This window comes from Gracilinanus agilis, chromosome 2, assembly GCF_016433145.1.
Source record: "Gracilinanus agilis isolate LMUSP501 chromosome 2, AgileGrace, whole genome shotgun sequence".
Lineage (NCBI taxonomy): Eukaryota > Metazoa > Chordata > Mammalia > Didelphimorphia > Didelphidae > Gracilinanus > Gracilinanus agilis.
Genome location: NC_058131.1, coordinates 614,819,388 through 614,838,168, shown reverse-complemented (window position 1 = coordinate 614,838,168; position 18,781 = coordinate 614,819,388). Strand labels below are relative to the sequence as shown.

At 42.4% G+C, this 18,781-nt stretch overlaps 1 protein-coding gene across 1 annotated transcript in view; it reads left to right on the top strand.

Annotated features, from left to right (window-relative positions):
- COL17A1 (collagen type XVII alpha 1 chain) overlaps positions 1 to 14,760 on the top strand; it is a 55,444-nt gene extending 40,684 nt beyond the window's left edge. The window contains exons 27-49 of the mRNA XM_044660172.1: positions 246 to 281; positions 593 to 673; positions 1,617 to 1,652; positions 1,980 to 2,057; positions 2,304 to 2,357; positions 2,626 to 2,667; positions 3,143 to 3,196; positions 3,540 to 3,599; positions 4,031 to 4,057; positions 4,344 to 4,376; positions 4,470 to 4,553; positions 4,919 to 4,969; positions 5,649 to 5,762; positions 7,168 to 7,305; positions 7,899 to 7,964; positions 8,546 to 8,686; positions 9,737 to 10,030; positions 11,180 to 11,326; positions 11,623 to 12,015; positions 12,758 to 12,895; positions 13,431 to 13,484; positions 13,758 to 13,838; positions 14,705 to 14,760. Coding sequence (XP_044516107.1) covers positions 246 to 281; positions 593 to 673; positions 1,617 to 1,652; positions 1,980 to 2,057; positions 2,304 to 2,357; positions 2,626 to 2,667; positions 3,143 to 3,196; positions 3,540 to 3,599; positions 4,031 to 4,057; positions 4,344 to 4,376; positions 4,470 to 4,553; positions 4,919 to 4,969; positions 5,649 to 5,762; positions 7,168 to 7,305; positions 7,899 to 7,964; positions 8,546 to 8,686; positions 9,737 to 10,030; positions 11,180 to 11,326; positions 11,623 to 12,015; positions 12,758 to 12,895; positions 13,431 to 13,484; positions 13,758 to 13,838; positions 14,705 to 14,760 — 2,258 coding nt within the window. The remainder of the gene's footprint in view (positions 1 to 245; positions 282 to 592; positions 674 to 1,616; positions 1,653 to 1,979; positions 2,058 to 2,303; positions 2,358 to 2,625; positions 2,668 to 3,142; positions 3,197 to 3,539; positions 3,600 to 4,030; positions 4,058 to 4,343; positions 4,377 to 4,469; positions 4,554 to 4,918; positions 4,970 to 5,648; positions 5,763 to 7,167; positions 7,306 to 7,898; positions 7,965 to 8,545; positions 8,687 to 9,736; positions 10,031 to 11,179; positions 11,327 to 11,622; positions 12,016 to 12,757; positions 12,896 to 13,430; positions 13,485 to 13,757; positions 13,839 to 14,704) is intronic.
- The last annotated feature ends 4,021 nt before the right edge of the window (positions 14,761 to 18,781 follow it).

The following is an 18,781-nucleotide window of genomic DNA, read 5'->3' as shown; positions in this document are numbered from 1 at the left end:
ATTGATGACTGAGGCTTTCAGAGTCATCAGCTGGGAGACTAGTACTTGATGTAATACAATACACACTCCCTCTCTGCTCATTATAATACCTTTAGCAAGAAGGCTCAGGGCATAGGTGGGAGATCAGTTCCTTTGGTATAATGGGAAGACACTGAAAATGATTCACTGATCCATTAATTCATACAGAAATCCAACATTCTCATCCCTCATTTCTTCTTCCTCCTGCACCCTTCTCCCCCCCATAGGTGAGACTGGAACTCCAGGCAGGATTGTAACTTCAGGTAAGGAGAGCTTGGGGTTATCCTGGTTTCTGTTTCTTCATCTCATTTACAATGTATGTTTGTACATATTTCTCTATGTTAATACATATGCTAATACATTTTAAGAAATGCTTGGGTCTAGGGAAATTGTGTTAGATGAGATGAAACTATGGGCTCTTTGGTTCAGGACCAGGGAGAGAGCAAAGTTTGTCTTCCTAACTGCTCACTATGGGAGAGCATGACATTAAAGTAAGAGTCATGAAGATAACTTTGGGCTTAGAGCATCCAATTGCTGAGTGTTGTTCATTCATTGCTTCATCTTCTTTTTACAGAGGGAACATCAACAGTGACTGTACCAGGACCTCCAGGACCACCAGGAGCCATGGGGCCCCCAGGACCACCAGGCATTCCAGGTTGGAAAACATTTTTGTGGCTTTTCCAGAAATTAACTACAGGCTTCATTTGTCTTTGGACATCATGAGGATTTCCCTTGCAGTAAATGAGCCGTACAACTCATACTTCTGACCCTATAAAATAATCTTGCACTGTTTTCATGCTTTTCCTTCTGGACACAATTTCTCTTCTAGTCACATCTCTCAGTTGACTTTCCTTGATCTGTTTCTCTTCACAACGTGACTCCTGATTACCATGGCTAGTTCTCTCTTGAATCCAGTTAGCTGTTTTCTCTGTGGCCAAGTGACTCTCTTTTAACCTGCTCTTTTCTCTGCTTAGTATAGTATATCCTACTGAGTAAGTAGCCCCAGAGCAAAATGCCAATGGGGGAAGGAAGAAGAAAGAGAAATCCCTCATTCCCTCAACTTTTATTGCTTTCTGGTCAAGACTCAAGGGGAAAAGCAGAGCGAAAGCTTCTCAAAAGCTGGGTTCTTTCAGTATAGCTCTCTTCTAGCCTGCCAGTGCTCATAACAACTTGAAGCTACTTTATGCTTCAACTGACACTAGAGCTGGAAAATGAACTTTTTAAAGGTTACCTGGGGAGTTCTCAAACTTTTTTGCAAGATATCCTCCAATTCTATCACCAAAAACATATTCACATGTAGGAAAAGGGTTAAAGGGAATAGACAAACCATTATGTTTAACACATTAACAGCTTGTCAGGTCTAATACCTACCTTTTCTATGATTTCATTGATGAGGTTGAGGGGAAATCAATTAATCAGAGGCAAACTAACCAACTCTACTATATTATGGTAAATTTCCAACACTTAGCATATATTTTTAGTTTATTGCTCTTGGGCATATTGAGAAGGCCAAGCATCTAAGCTCTTGGCCCTTCCTTTAGTTCTGCCACCTGTGACTAAAGAAATATGATTTAGCCTTTATTTCTCCCATTCTGCAGGACCTGCTGGCCCAGCTGGTCTTCCAGGACAGCAAGGTATGCTATGCCTAGGAACATGAGAAATGATTATGGGTTCCTAAATAGTATGATTATTTCGTTTTTCATTAGCAAAAGTTATGCTACTAGCTGTGACAGTATGTCACCAAAAGCTTAGGAGGCCTCAAGGGCCCCTTTTCTGAGAAATGGACTGGAAACAAGGCATGCCCCCAAAGAGCCTGTTAGTCCTTTTCTCTGCTGGATTTCATTCTCCCCAGGGATTTTCAGGAGTCCAGATTTGGGAATCAACTCTGCCCCTGAAACAAAAGAATGAAAGCAATACCAATTGATGAAAAGAAAACTCAATCTTTTTTTCCTGGTCAACAGGTCCCCGAGGGGAGAGAGGCATTGCAGGGGAATCTATTATTGGAAGCAGCTCTTCTTCAGGGATCAATTCTGCTCCTCGTAAGTAGCTTTGTTCTGTTTGGTTCATGCAAAAGCAGGCCTAAAGTAAGATGAGGAGAAACCTAGAGTCAAAAGTAGTCAGCTTGCAAGGAATATAGGAGTCATGACCATCTCTAAACTGGTCAGGGCTTGATAAAGTAAACTGAATTACTTTGTGGTCCTTAGGGATTCCAGGATTGAGGAAGAAAGAGGTGATGATAGAAGGAACCCATGAGAGACAATAGTCTATTTTCTTTTCTTTTGTAGACACTGCTCAATTGCAAGGCCCCCCTGGACCACCAGGACCACCAGGACCACCAGGTGAGTATCCCAGGAGAGCCTTAGAAAATCAAAGGATAGGAAAGACTTGTAAAGAAGCTCAGAAATACTCTGTTTCCAAAATCTACAATAATATAAAAAATCCTAGAGTCAGAGGTAGGAGAGATTTCTAATTTTGTAGATAAGAAAACTAAGTACCAAAGAAGGGAATTAATACATTTGTCACATGAATTTGTAGCACTTCCATGCTTAGAACCAGTGCTTTCCCCTCTGTTTCTCAAACCTTGGCTTTGTGTGTTTCTTCCTCCAGGAGCTTCAATCACAGGCCCTCCAGGACCCCGAGGCCCAGCAGGTAAGCACTCATGCCTAGTGGGTGGATATGAAAGGAGGTTGAAACCAGATTCATCTCCCATGGAATTATAAAGCTATTCAACATACTCAGATTTCCTCTCTAGCACACCCATAACCAATCCTACTCACCAAGTTTTCTTTAAATATCATTGGGTAGGGGGCAGCTGGGTGGCTCAGTGGATTGAGAGTCAGGCCTAGAGATGGGAGGTCCTAAGTTCAAATCTGGCCTCAGACACTTCCCAGCTGTGTGACCCTGGGCAAGTCACTTAACCCTCATTGCCCACCCTTACCACTCTTCTGCCTTGGAGCAGACTCCAAGATGGAAGGTAAGGGTTCCAAAATAAATAAATAAACAAACAAACAAATGAATGAATAAATGAATGAATTAATGAATATCATTGGGTAGAAAGGAAGCAAACTGTCCCCTATGAGTAGGCTTTCAGTCTTAACCTAGATCAGGGATTTTTCTTGCACAGGGGAAGGCCTACCAGGACCTCCTGGACCACCTGGAAGTTTCCTTACAAACTCAGGTAAGCCTATCTCTCTCTCACTGAAAACACAATAAATGTCTCATAGGAGACTCTGTAAGCTTTGAGATTCCATGTGGTAGTAAAGGAGGAAACTTTAACAAAGTATTTTGGAGGAAAGATAAAATATAAAATACCATTCTCATCCTTGGGGATTATCAGGCCTTGGAGGAAAGTGAGAGTATAGAGATAGAATAACATGTCAACAAATAGAATATTGAGGTGAAATGGATCCAGACAACTTTGGGTTGGAAATACATTCCATGGCATGGATTTCAAGACATAAAGCCATGACAGGGAATACCCATCAACTGGAACTCTTATAGTCCACTCATCTCTTCCACAGAAACATTCTTCTCTGGTCCCCCTGGCCCACCTGGGCCTCCTGGCCCCAAAGGAGATCAAGGTGAGTGCATTGCCTTTCTGTTCACAGGGTCTTCTGGGAACTTGTCTATCCTTCCCACCTTCCTAACTTAGGAAAAGCCCATGGAATGAAAACTTTGTAGAGCTTAATTTAAATGGTACCTTGGCAGACAGGGCAAAGAGTTAAGGGAAACCAGGTGAGCTGGAAAGTTTCCTTGATCTCCCATACTCCTGCTCCAATGGAAAAGAGGGGGAGAGATGTCATAAGCTACAAAGAAAGCTCCCCCAAAGTCCTTCTCCTCCAGGGCTCTCACCTGAGCAGCTGAATATCTGGAAGGAAAGAAGGTTAAACAGTTCTCTCTGGGTTTTTTAGCATATTTCCTCCCAAGATCCCTATTTCTTTCAACACTAGACTCATCATAATGGCCCTGTTCTAAAAATCTCTCAAGTTTGTTTCTGTTTTCTCTCCAACAGGCTCTCCTGGACCCCGAGGATACCAAGGTAAATGGAGAGAGTAGGGATGCCATGGAGAGGGTGTCATGACAAGGTTCATTGCTAGGGAGAGGGAAGAAGAGAGAAAGAGAGATTGTGGGGATCCTTGAACTTTGGAAACTACTTCATCTAAAAAAACTGAGTACATACTTAGGTGTTTATTTAGATGGGTGTATAAAGCAGCATTACAGGAGATTTGTAAAGGGCAACCAAAGAGAGGAAGTTGATGGAGGTTCTCTCTGGGGGATAGCATGAAAAGGAGATCTAACCATTTGTACCCCCTTTTGCCTCTCAGGAGACCCTGGCCTCCCAGGACTCTCTGTCTCAGGTTAGTACTGGACCATTTCCTCCTATTTACCTCTCTCCATTCCACTTCCAAATCTGGATGACAACCTGTGACAATTATATCCTTGACTTCTAGGTTCAGACACTCTGGGAGTCACCCTACGAGGTCCACCTGGCCCTCCTGGTGATCAGGGTCTTCCAGGACCCAAAGGTGACAAAGGTAGGTGTTGGTAAGAAAGGGGAGTTATTGGGATGGAAAGTTCTCACAATCTATGGAACTTAGGGACTTCAAGCATCTAAGAGGCCCCCTTCAGACCCTTAATCATTCTATAAGCCTTTGCCATGCAGCCAGCATTGAGCTAAGGAGACAAACCTAGTCCTCAGAAGTTCATTCACTCTCTTTTGAGAGAATTTGGGTCACCATTGAGAACAACAGATGAAAGAACATGCCAATGAAGAACCCTGTGAATGGGGTGTGGGAGGGGTAAAGCCAAAGATCGAGAACTGGCTGCTAGATCATTAGAGAAGGATTCCTGGAGGATGAGATTTTTTCAACAGACTGCTTTTCTCTCCTTTTGCTGCTAGGTGACCCTGGTGTCCCTGGTGCTCCTGGAATCCCTGGGAGCCCCACTCGAGGTAAGACTATATCTCTTCTTGAAAGAAGCTAATCCTTCTTTTTTTTAAAGAAGTGTTTCTCACTGAGAGATTTAGAGAGAAGTCCTCCCCATTTTCCTTAGTCTCAACAGACCATTTCTTTGAGGAAATTCATTCAACAAGCATTTACTGGGTACCTACTCTGTGTGTGTGTGTGTGTGTGTGTGTGTGTGTGTGTGTGCCCATGAGCGAGTGTGCCAGACCTGTGGGGAAGACAAAGGAAATTATCTTCAGGAATTTTACAATTTGGCTAGAGAACAAGATCTACAAATATAAAAACTAATAAATAATAACCGAAAACTAATAACATAGGTCATTGAGTGCTAAATTAGTGGAACAAGGAATAGGAGCTTTAGCAGTTTATGTGAGGGAGATATCACCATCAACTGGAATAGCTAAAGAAGGCTTCATGGAGTAAGTGGGACTCTGGAACTGATCCCTCAAGTTTTGGGATTTGAAGAGGGAAGAACTGCTCATCTCTGTGACCTTCTTGCACACAGGCTCCATTGGTAACTCAAGCCTAATCCACTCCATGTTCCTTTGTGGATCTTGACCCATTTCTCCCTTAGAGAAGGGAAGGCAGAAACTCATCAAAGGCAGTATCCACTCCCTGTCTCCCTGTGCCCAATATGGAGAGGCTGTCCATTTCTGTTTCCTGTAGGAGGATCATCAAGTTCTCGAGGACCCCCAGGACCACCTGGCCCTCCTGGTCCTCCTGGTTCCATCAGCAACTCTAGACGGGAGATTCAACAATACATCTCTGATTACATGCAGAGTGAGTGCTGACTCAATCCATTGAGGCCACAGGGCCACTTGCCAGGGACCATTTGGTCCTCCAAACCCTGAATGTTAGACACAGCCCTAAGTGGTTGGCATAGTTGGAAGACAGGGAAAGCAAAACATTGACTTGCACAGGCATCTACTTCAAAGCTCTGTCAATCTGTGGGTTCACTGGTATGAGTCCTTTCTCCAGCACCATCCCGTAGGGCACTGGAAACGGTTTCATAAGATACTGTGGCTGAAAAAGTCCAGCACTGGTGGCCATCACTCTGACGAAGACCCTATAAGAAATCAGTTAGGTCAACCCTCAAACAACAGACATGCATAGCCCATCGTTAGCCCTTTCTAGCTTGGTAGAACCTACCTGAGTTTATGCTCCATTGGCAAGCCTTGAAGAAATCAATCACAGTCTCAAATGAAAGTTCACACATATGCATTCCCAGAACTGTAAACCCAGGGGACTTTACACTTTTGAGGTATTATCCTTACAATAGTGCTGTAAAATATGTGGAACAAGTATTCTTCCATTTGATTATGATTGAGACTACAGAGATTTGCCAAACTAGAAATGTCATTTTGTTCCTTCTGATTGTTAATTTCCCCTTGTACCACCCATCTACACACACACAAAATTATATGTACACATAATAGCACCTAGCACAGGGCTTGGCACACTCATAGTCAAGAATCACTTAGTAAGTGCCTGCTATATGCCAGGCACCATGCTAAACACACACCTGTGCCTTTCTACTGCCACCATAACTCTCTTATTAGATAGCTTCCTCACACCCTATTTCCCCAGAATGTCTGCTCCCCATCAAAAGGGGCCAATGAGTGTCTCCCTATGACCTACAGAGGATAAACATGTTTGTTGGATGGATGAAAGATTTAAATCAGTCCTTATCCATCCATGGGCAGGTAGGTGGTACAGTGGATAGAGTATTGGATCTGAAGTCAAGAAGATTTGTCTTCTTGAATTCAAATCTGACCTCAGACAATGGTGAGGTAACCTTGGAAAAGTCACTTAACCCTGTTTGTCTCAGTCTCCTTATTTGTAAAATGAGCTGGGGAAGAAAATGGCAAACCACTTCAGGATCTTTGCCAAGAAAACTCCAAATGGGGTCACAGAATCAGACATGACTGAAACAGCTCAAAAAGAAGTATCTATTCACCCTGCCACCTGCCATGAGCTATGTGGCACAGAGAACATCTCTGACCTGAACCTTCCTATACCTCAAATTCTCCCTCTAATAGAATTCAGTGAGAATAGCTAAGGGTAGGAGAGTATATTTCCTCAGGAGTTTTGAACTCCCTTTTGGAGAGAAGGGGATCTGTGTCTTTGAAAGCAATGCTCCCTTACTGAGATGGGCTCCATTCTATTTCTGTTTCTTGGTGTTTAGGTGACAGCATCAGAAGTCACCTCTCTGGAGTTCAGGGTCCTCCTGGCCCTCCAGGGCCTCCAGGACCTGTCACCACCATTGGTGGGGAGACTTTCGACTACACTGAGTTGGCGAGCCGAGTCATGAGCTACCTACGGAGTAAGTCTCTTGTCCCTCTGCATCCCACCTGCATACTCACATGCATTTCCTAACTCCAGGTACTTTCCTCTCTATATCCCCAAGAGACTGACCTATTTAAAACGCTGGGCTCTTTCAACGAGTTCCATCTATGATTTCCTGCCACCCCCTACCCACTCCTAATCTGATGGATATATAGATAGATAGATAGATAGATAGATAGATAGATAGATAGATAGACAGACAGACAGACAGACAGACAGATAGATAGGCAAATACAGAAAAACTTCATTAACTCAGAATGTGCAGTCTTAAAAACACTAAGATATAACTTTGTGTCATAAATTTCTTTATAGAATTTGTTGGGGGGGGATTAATGCTATAAAGTAAAACTGCAAGGCTCATATTTAGCCAACCTAAGAATTTCTGATTTCCTGTACTTTAGTAGCCATCATTAGGTACAAAGTATATGCTAACCACCAGGGATTCTTATCTGTATATTAAAGCAGGTCTATCTGGTTGCTTTTTACTCTGTAAGGAATTTGTATATTGTATAGTTTAGAAAATATAACTTCATTCCAATAATATAAAAAATTTTTCTATGTCCCTCACAGCTTCTGGGTACAATGTGGGCTCCTTTTCCTCGATTTCTTCTGAAGACATCCTACTTGTTCTGCAAAGTGAGTACCTAGACCAGGATGGAGAGTGAGACCAGCCAGAGCTTAATATAGTACCTGGCACATAGTAGTACTTAATAAATGTTTATTGACTGACTGGACATTATGATCACTTAGTTCTCTTGTCCTTGCTCATTAACTATGACCAAGGACCTTGTCTATACCAAAGGAGATATTCTCAGAAAGGGCCTGAGAAGTCTTGCAGTGGCAGCAATCAGCTAGCAATATGTGATTTACAAGTCTCAGAGATGTCACCATTTCATAGCTTTTCTCTGCCAAATTAGAAAACCTGCTTAGAAAGGTGCTGATCAGTCCCCACGATTTCCAGCAAACAGGACAACGCTTCTTTCCAAGTATCTGGACAAATATTGTCCCAGGGAAATGGGGGTGGAATCTTGAGAACTGAGGACACTCTAGTTTCACTCCTGGATCATGGTCTCAGTTTGTGCATCTGGCAAAGGGGCAGTTTTATTCACCACTGTACCTGTGGGAGATTGAATGTGGTTGCTGGACTGGTTAATCTGATCTCATTTCACAGACAGGATGCTTCACTCTGACATGTCTTCATCTGGGGTTTGTTTTAGGGGAAGAAGTGCGCCAATATCTCCGGCAATATCTGATGGGTCCTCGAGGACCCCCTGGGCCACCAGGAGCCAGCGGGGATGGGTCCCTTCTGTCTCTAGACTATGAAGAGTTGACCAGCCGCATCCTAAGCTACATGAGAAGTGAGTGTTCTGTCCTCAGGGAGGCAGAGGAAAGGCTAAAGAAATGGGAGTGGTTTCCATTCTGAGCATCTCTAAGGAACAGCTTGAGCCCATTACTCTGCTCCAGGCTAGAATTGAGTGGAAGGTATAGACAGTCAGAAAAGTATAGGAGCTTGACCTTTTGACAATTCAACTATCACCTCCAAATTCTGGAGCAGAATGGGGGATAAGGTTCTGAAAACAACAAAGGATCACAGGTTCACAAACTCAGAGTTGGAAAAGCTCAACCCCCAACATGATACCCAGAGAAGTTAAGTCACTTGTCCACAATAGCAAAACTGGGATTTCAACCCTGGTCCACCAATTCTAAATCTAGCACCCTTTCAGCTGTCACATTTAGAAATACACATTCATAAATAGACACAAAATAGAAAGAAACAGGGAGAATTTCTAATCCACACTCCATGTTTGATTCTGGTTGTCACCCTGGTTGTGATTATCTGTAAGAAAAAAAAAATCTTCATTCCACTCTAATGATTCTTAAATATATTTTAATATAACTGGTTTCTTTTGTAATACTATGTATTTTGTTTTATGCATTTAAAAAACATTATTCTGAGAAGGGATCCATCCATTAGGCTTCACTAGATTGCTAAAGGGGTCCATGATATAAAAAAAAAAAGTTTAGGAATCTATGATTATCCTTGGAAGACAGCATAGTAAAATGTTTCCATTAGCATGGGTCCTGGAGCCAGCAGTGAGTTTGAATATTGGGTCTAATAAGTTACTAGCTGTGGGAATTCCTCTTAACCCTATGAGCCTATGAGCCTCAGTTTCCTCAAGTATAAAATGAAGATAATAATACATGTATTACCTGCCTCATGGGGTTATGAGGAAAGTGTTTTGAAAACTTAAAAACACTGAAGAATGGATTGAAATTTTTCTTTTCTGTTTTCCCTTGATGATTCTTTGGTGACTCTCCTCCCTCTTTTACATTCCCATCCCAGCGACTCCCGTTTCCCTCTCCGTATCTGATCAATGTTCACTAGGTCTCTGGTTTCCTTGTTCTAGGTTCTGGGATCAGTGTTGGTTCCCCTGGTCCCCCGGGTCCCCCGGGTCTGCCAGGAACATCCTACCAGGACCTGTTGTCTTTGCTCCAAGGTAAGATTAGACCTGGAATGCAGAATCATTCTGACATAGGATGGAGAATGGCACCCCTAAATCATGGCTCCTTATTCTTCCTTTTCATTCTAGGGTCTGAATTTAGTGGTCTCATTGGGCCCCCTGGACCCCCTGGACCTCCAGGACCTTCAGGCAGCTCCTGGTCTAGTCTCAGTATGGAGGAACTTTCATCTTACCTTCAAAGTAAGGGCCTCAATGTGTGAGAGGAAGGGAAAGGGGAAGGGGGGACAGAATTAAGAATAGCAGAAGAATACAAGGCCTAGAGACATAGATTTCTACAGGTCATAATGCACCTTCATATCTATTATTTAATCTGTTCTTCACAATAACCTTATTGAGGTAGGTAGGGCATGTTTTAGCACCTCATTTTTCAGAGGGAAAACTGAGTCTAGAAAGGTTAAGTGATTCGCTCAGGATAACATAACTAATAAGTGGTGAAGGAACTGATTCCTGAACTCTAATTAGACCCAGTACATTTTTTTTAAAACACCACTCTAGGCTCTAACCAGATTTCCCTCTACTTCAGCAGGATAGAGAATGCCAAAACACACCAACCAATCAGCAAATATTCATTGAATGTCTGTGCACCAAACACTGTGCTCAGATACGCTTCGGGAGCCACTGAGAAATAGTCTTTGCTCCCCAGAAACTTAAACAGTTGTTGAAGAGAAAAAACTCACACAGAGACATAGAAGGCAATATGAGATGGAGTATAAGTAAATGCTAAACTTTTCCAGAGTTCCTAAATGTCCACAGGATTTGAGGGGGAGGTTGTGGGGAACCTGATGTGGGTTGTATGAACCTGGGGGATTGAAGGGAAGGTCTGTGGTATATGGGAAGGATGGTTCAGGGAAGTTCAGTTGATGCCTTGAAAAGAGGCATAGAAGTTGCTCCTGTCCCTATATCATAACCAGTCCTGTTCTTGACACCATGATCCACCTGGGTTACCGATTGTCCCTTCCTTCTCTCCATTTCTTTTTTCTTTTTCTCTAAAAACCCTTACTTTCTGTCTTAGAATCAACACCATGTATTAATTCCAAGACAGAAGAGCAGTAAGGGCTAAGCAGTGGGTGTTAAGTGACTTGCCCAGGGTCACACAGCTAGAGTGTCTGAGGCCATATTTGAACCCAGAACCTCCCATCACCAGACCTGACTCAATTCACTGGAGCCACTAGCTGCCCACCCCACCCCCCTACTCCTCTCCATTTCATCAGGCTTTGTCCTTTCTCTCCCAAGGATTTGAGTTGGGTAGAATCATAAACCAATCAAGAAAAGGCTTCTGCTTTCTCATAGGACAACTTCCTAACCTCCCTCTCCTGACTCCACCTCTAGGTGCAGGCTTCTCTTCGGTCTCGGGTCCTCCCGGTCCCCCGGGTCCTCCAGGCCCCCGTGGCCCCCCCGGGGTTTCGGCAGCTTTGGCAACCTATGCAGCTGAAAACAGCGATAGTTTCCGGAGTGAGCTGATTAGCTACCTTACAAGTAGGTGCCTGGCAGGGCCATGCGTTTCCTGCTCTACCCTCTCCTCCGTCCAGCCCCATTCCCACAAGTACTCTAAAATCAGGGTCCCATCCGGCGAAGCTTCCCTTATTTACACAGAAAATTGCACCGAGTCCCCGAGGTAAATGTGAAGCCATCCCAACTCCTCTCTCTCCCGCCGTCCCCTCCAACCGCACAATCTCGTTTCACGTGAAAAAGAACCATCTGTGATGGCCCGGACAAGAAACAATTGGAAAGGGACGCGAGGGCTGCCATTCCCATCGTGTTCTGTTTAACAGGTCCTGATGTCCGAAGCTTCATCGTGGGACCTCCGGGACCTCCGGGGCCTCAGGGTCCGCCGGGAGATGGCCGGCTAAGGGAAGCTGACGGCTCCTACAGCCGGGGAAGCAGTAACTCCTACAGCTCTTCTACTAGCCGCAGTACCTCCTACAGCTCCTCCCTGGGATTAGGAGGAGCCAACGGAGGAGCGTCCCTGGGTGGAGGGGAAGCCTATGGCGCAGCCCTGGGAGATGGTGGCCCCTATGGCACAGACGTTGGCACTGGTGGCGGCTACGGGACGGCAGCTGGAGACGGGGGCGCGTATGGCACTGAGGGCAGAGTTTTTGGTGCAGGCTTCACTGCGGACCTGGATTACAGCGAACTGGCTGCGCGAGTGTCGGAGACTATGCATCGTGAGTAGGAAGCCCTAGGCACAGAGCAGAGTCCCTTCAGCGCCTCCTTTGACTTCCCAAGGCCCCGACTCTTTGGAGGTGTAAGCCCCTGAGCCTGAAGACAGAAGAGGCTATGGCCCCTGACCTAGCAGCCAGGCTGTTGGCACTTGCTGCCAGTTCCCTAGAGACAAAGATGACCCAGAGTCCCTGCAAACAGGCACTGCAACTGGGAGTCACCATTTTCAGACTGAATCCCTAGCCATACCTAAAAGGAGGGAGATACTTAACCGGAGTACACCCTGGATTTGACATCAGAGAACCAAAGTTTGAGGTTCAACTCTACTACTTCCAGTAGTGCCTAGTGAGCGAGTCTCTTTCTGGACCTCAGGTCCCTCATGGATAAAATAAGGAGATGGGGTTCATGATCCCCGGTTTCTTCTAGCTCTAAATTCTGTGGTTCTCCGATTCTCTGATTCTGCAAACAAAATAACTAGGGGTAAGAGCTTCTTACTGGGAAAAGGAAGAGAAGGCTCAGTTCATTCTCTTAGGAAGTTTAGAGAACTACTTTAGCTTCTTCCAGGTCTTGGGGCTTCCAAGGGCAAGTAAATGTGTTTCATGTCTTTGGAGGAGTCCAAACGTTGGGAAGGAGGGATGTGAGAAGTGTATTCCAGTCTTTGGCCCTTTCTCTGCCTACAAAATGATGTGAATTTCTTCTGAGGAACCCCCAGATATTCTTTCATTGGCCCAAGAATTTGTTTTGCAGGTCAGGGTCTGCTCCAAGGTATGGCTTATACTGTACAAGGCCCCCCAGGCCAGCCTGGGCCCCAGGGTCCTCCTGGTATCAGCAAGGTATTCGCAACCTACGGCAATGTGACCGAGGACCTCATGGACTTCTTCCGAAGTAAGCGCTCCCCCAAATAACAGAGCTGTCCTACTCAAGGCTGTTGGGAACAGTCAATAGTGCTCTCCCCATCTCTCTGCTCTCTTCCAAAGCCTGTTACTGAGTTCTGAAATCTTGAAGATTTACAAGCTTTGTTGTCTTCTTAGCACTGTCACTCCCTCAATGTCTCCTCTGCTGAATGAAGGCTGTAGACTGGAACTCTGACTCGAGATGGGCTTGTTTTGCTTTGTTCTTTCCCTCACTGTGGCCATGAAACTAGTACCTGTACAAGTTAATTGTTTTCCTTTTCATTTCCCAACTAGGGTTTCAGTGGCTAAGCATACAAGGGGCTTTTGAGGAAGGATGCTTTAAATCCTTTTTGCCTGCTTGTCTACTTCTATTAGAGCTAAAATCTATTATACAACCTACATTTTAGGCTTTTACTAAAAATCATCCCACAGACACTCTTGCTTATGCTGAGGGACCCCATTCCTGTAGATCTCTCAGCAGAATGTAGCTAAGGTACTTACTGACCTTACTCCTGTCTCTTCTGTAGCTTATGGGGCAATTCCAGGACCAAAGGGAGACACAGGCTTTCCAGGACCCAGAGGTAAGTATCAGGAGTGGGAATGGCCACTCCCTTCCCATTAAAAAAAAATGGCAAAACAGCTACCACTTTTGGTGGCTATCCTGAGATTTGGTCAACCTTTTTGACCATTATGAGGCATAGAGAAGTTTGCTAATCCAAGGCAAATGCTTCTTTGGATTCACAGCTAATGCTTATTACATGAGGACTTCAATTAGCTCTGTGAAATTACTTATACCTCAGTTACTTGCCCTTCGCCACTCTGGCACAGATACTAGGATCCATTTATCCCTCCAGGTGAAAGGGGACCAGCTGGGAATCCTGGTAGACCTGGACCTCCAGGCCCCAGAGGACACAAAGGAGATAAAGGAGACAAAGGTAAATTCCGTCTGGGGAAATGGGGCTTTTGGATCCAGTGAAAGACAGCCAAAGCTCTTTTATCAAAAATTGTTCTTTCCTTTCAAGACTGATTTTGGAGACGATTTATTTTACCCTGAACATAATCTACAGTCAGAATCTTTCTAACTTTGGTATATTTGACCTAATATTTAACAAATGTATCTTTCTGATTAAAGAGACCTTTGTTTGAGGCTGAATTAAGAATGGTTTCGAAATTTCAAAGACAAGTTTCAAAAAAGTTCCCTGGCAAGCAAGTCTAGATGAGGAGTGTATAATTTAATGAACATTAAATACTTTCTATGTGAATGGTACTGTTTTTGATATGACAATAGGAACTTGAGAGTATAATAAAGGGGATGTGTGTATACATATACTCACTCAAGTATGATGCAATTGACAAGGGAAAGGAATTTCAAAAATTTGAGGAGGGATCACTTTCAGCTGGAAGAACCAAGAAAAGTTTCATATAAGAAAATTAAAGAGACTGACCCAATGCAGAAAAGAAAACTCCCTTTTCTGGCCACAGAATATTATGCACAATACAACCACTATTCTTAAAAGGAGATCAAAGAGGCAATGTGGTGTTAATGGATAAGTTGGAAAGACCTGGGCATAAGTCTTCCCTGACACTTAATGGCTGTTTGATCCTGGCAAAGTCATTTAACCTTTCAAGGCCATCCAATAGCTATCTACAGGTCCTCACTTTACCTGGAATTCCCTATAACAATGTAATGGCAAATCCAGTTTTTAAAAAAGTATAACCATCTTTGTGGGTGCGACAATGACAAGAAATGTACAGTGTTCCCAAGCTAATCTTCCCATGTTTTTCTCTTCCTAATTTTCAGGTGAACAAGTCTATGTTGGCAGGAGGAGGAGGAGAAGCATTGCTGTAAAACCATGAGGATTAAGCCATGCTGAGCTCATTCCTGGAAGGAGTTGGGCTAAAAGTTCTAAGTCTTACTGACTTCCTTTTGGGACATCTTAGTCAGACAATTACTTTGGGACAAGAAATGTGTCTCATAATTTGAAATGGCCTCAATGATGCTGGCTTTAGCTCTCATGTAACAACACATGGGAATTCCTCAAGCTGGATAAACTAAGTAATGTTTTGGGGTTTGATCTGCTCCTTAGTACCGAGTTCACATTTCAAAGTCTCTTGGGAGTTTGCAACAATTGCTTCTCAAGTACCACCTGAGAGTAGCCATGTACTCAAATTTTCCTATGATTTCAGTCACAATTCCAGGGATTCTTTACCTTTACTGTGGCTTAACTTTAACTGGTTTTAAATTGAGCTCCAACGATGGGGAGCTTTCTTCCTTGAAGTAGTTCTTGGTGATGGGTGGCTTCACTGCTCTGCCCTGGTTAACATGTCCAAGGTGTTTTTAGTTGTTCTCTACCTGCATTTCTATCTGCTCTACCTAATCACAGAGAAGAAAGCTAGCTAAGGAAAACTGATCCATTTAAGTTACTGGGAAGAAAAATAGAAAGCCACAGAATTAAATTTTCCTCTAGGAGGAGATACACAGTTTAGCAGGGTTTCCAATTTTTATAACTTTTTTTTTAATATATGAGCTTTTTACTTGAACCAAAAAAAAAGTAACATATATTTGACTATCACCAAGCACCAAATGTCTATCTTCATTTTTAATAGCTAATGTTAGGCTATTGATAAATTACAGGAAAAAAAAGAGGTGGTCAAAGAACTCATGGGGGGGTTGGGACTAGAGGTACTAGATACTGGACAAATTGTTTCAGTTCTGAAATGCCTTTTTCTGACTATAAGGGGATATCTATTGGGGGGGGTACTGTCAGGATCAGATGAATTTAAGCACTTTTAAAAGTTTTTAAACATCTGTATGTGGTCAAGTTGAAGTTGTTTTGTTAATTTCCAATTAAAGTTTATTAATAGTATATAATCTATTTGCTGAATCTTATTGGTAAACAGAAAGGAAGAGTGAAACAGTGTGTCAACCGAGTACAAACATGCTATTTAAGAATAACTATCTGCCATAGCATTACAAGTAATTTGTGGTCTTTAAACTTTATATTTTATTTTTTAAGCCGAAAATTTTTATTAATTTAATTAAATTTTAAAATGTAATTTAGAATAATCACTTGGAACTTTCCTCTTACCTGGACATACCATGAATCATCTTAAAGTTGTCAGGGAGCTTTAATGAAGTTGGGAATTAGCATGGACATGTCAAGGAAGCAATTAGATCTTTTCAACTACTGTGTTAATTTACTTTGAGACAAGTGGGTAGGAAAGAATTAGGGCTGGAGGGCAGGTTTAGTTCAAGAAAACTACACATCAAAAGCCTCCCTGAAATTAAAAGTTGGATGCTCAGATTCAACACTATATATTAACTTTACATTTAATCTCACTTGAGTATCAAAACCTACCAGCTTTTATGCCGATTCTTCCCTTCACCATCACTAGGCTAAACATGGATGGTATTAAGCCCTCTCTCTGGTAAACTGGATTATATGCTATCTGGTCTGCTTTTTGTCTCAGATTAATTCAAGAATCTCCTGGAAAAGCATCATTACTAAGATCCATTAAATAAAAACTAGTCCTTGCAGTTATATGAATAAGACAATTCAGCACACTAACTAGTCCATGGTCTGCTAATCTACTTTCTCATATCCTGGTAACACTGACCAAATTTAAAGTTGAATATTACAAATTATTTTCTACAAGAACAGGTATAGAACAGGAATTCTAACTTGGGTCCAACTATGAAAGAAAGCTTTGTTTCTAGATGGGATCACTCTTGCCTTTCAAAATATATTTTGTGGGCCAATTTCCCTAATAATTGTTATAATAAATGAGTGTTAATAAGTGCTGCAGCTAAGGACCTTACAACTTTCACTGGTTTTATCAGACTGCTGGCATCTGTCCTAACCACTAAATTGGTGGAATATCCCAAAGTGTTAAACTTAAAGAGTCCAGTTCAAAATTTGCTTAAGACAGAAGTTCATGATGCAAAAAAGAAATGAGCAGAACCAAAATATCTTACACAATATCAACAATATTTTTGATGAACTATGAATGACCTAGTTATTTTCAGCAATTCAGTGATCCAAGACTATCCCAGAGGCTCATGATGAAAATACTGTCTCCAGAGGAAGAACTGATGGAGTCTTGAATGTGGACCTAAACATACTATATTTCACTTTCTTCTTCTTGTTCCAGATCTCTTCCATAAAATGAAAAAATGCTTGGAAAAATGTATTACATGACTGCACATGTAAAGTCTGTATCAGATTGCTTACCATCTCAGGGAGGGAGAAAAAGTAGGAGGGAGGTTTGGAACTCAATTTTTTTTAATAGGGCTTTTCCCCCCCATTATAGCATTTCTTTAACTTTTTATTTTCCCAAACACATGTAGAAACAATATTTGATAATTATTTTCTGACATTTTAGGATTCAGATTCTCTCTCCCCTCCTGCCCCAGGCAGTAGTCTGATATAGGTTATACCAGGGCTTTCATGTAATACATATTTCCATATTGCTTATGCCATAACAGAAGACCTATCACATATACAAAAACTCATGAAGGAAATTTTGAAAAGAATGTTAAAAATTGTTCTTATGTATAATTGGGGAAAAATAAAAGACAGTTCAGACCTGCAAAGGCCCTTGCTTGTAGTTGGTGTTGTAATAATGAAAGTAAAATGTTAAATGTAATATTAATTTTTAAAAAAAGATCGTGACTGCCATTTATATAATTAACTCTCAAGTGAGGAGTCTGTTAGTAGCTCTTAACAATTAAACTTTAATGAAAATAGAGATAAAGTAAAAAGAGGGAAATGTAGGAAGGAGTCAGAAAATATCATGTAGGCTAAATTACCCTAAGCCAAATCAGGAAGCCCGCCAAACTGCCAAAGTCTGCAAAAAACCCTCGAGAGCACAGCAGGCACCAGAGCTCCCGCTCAAGGCCATCTTCCACCTCAGCACCAACCCAGAGAGAGTGACCTCCCCTCACGAACCACATTTTTTTTTAACTTCTGTCCCCCTCAATCATGCAAAGTACGCATGCAAAATGGGATGTGGGGTAGGACAAACAGAGAGGGGTTTCTATCTACACAGTGTTGAGTAAATGGGTTTAAAAGGAGTCTAGATTTAGAACTTTGGAAATCATCTAAATCAATCTTCTCCCTCATTCTGTAGATGAGGAGACTGAGGCCCAGTGAGATTAAAGTTCCAGAATCAGAACTCACACCTGAATCATGAAATCCATATCTAGGACTCTTCTTACTATAATGAGTGTTGATTAGGAAGAAAATTAGATGATGTTCACTAAGCTGAAGCTTTTATCCCATCAAGAAGTTACTGGTATACAACTGGAGGCAGAAGTCCTAAATTCTCAAAGAAAAGAGGTATACCACTGGTAATCACTGAAAACTGTCTTGTAGTCACAGAGTTGAAAATAAATTCGGTGACCACGTAGTACAAACCGTACCTGAAAAAAATTCTTCCAATATGTAGTCCTATAGTCTTTGCTTGAAGGTTTGGGAGTACCCATTATGCCCTCTTCCATATGATTGTCCTTCAAATGTAGGAAGAGAGTTATGTCCCTTTTCCTCCCCACAGAAGCTTTTCTTCAAGCAAAATGTCCTTAAGTACTTTTTTTAACATTTATTAATATTCATTTTTAACCTGTTTACATACTTTATGCCCCTACTTTCCTCTTCACCCCCCCCCCCCGCTCTTCCCCCACCCATGGCCAACGCACATTTCCACTGGTTTTGTCATGTGTCCTTGTTCAGGGCCTATTTCCAAATTGTTGTTAGTTGCATTGGTGTGGTAGTTTCGAGACCACTTCCCCAATCATTCCCATGCATTCAAGCAATTGTTTATCTTCTATGTTTCCTCTCCTGCAGATCTTCCTCTGAATGTGAGTAGCATCTTTACCATA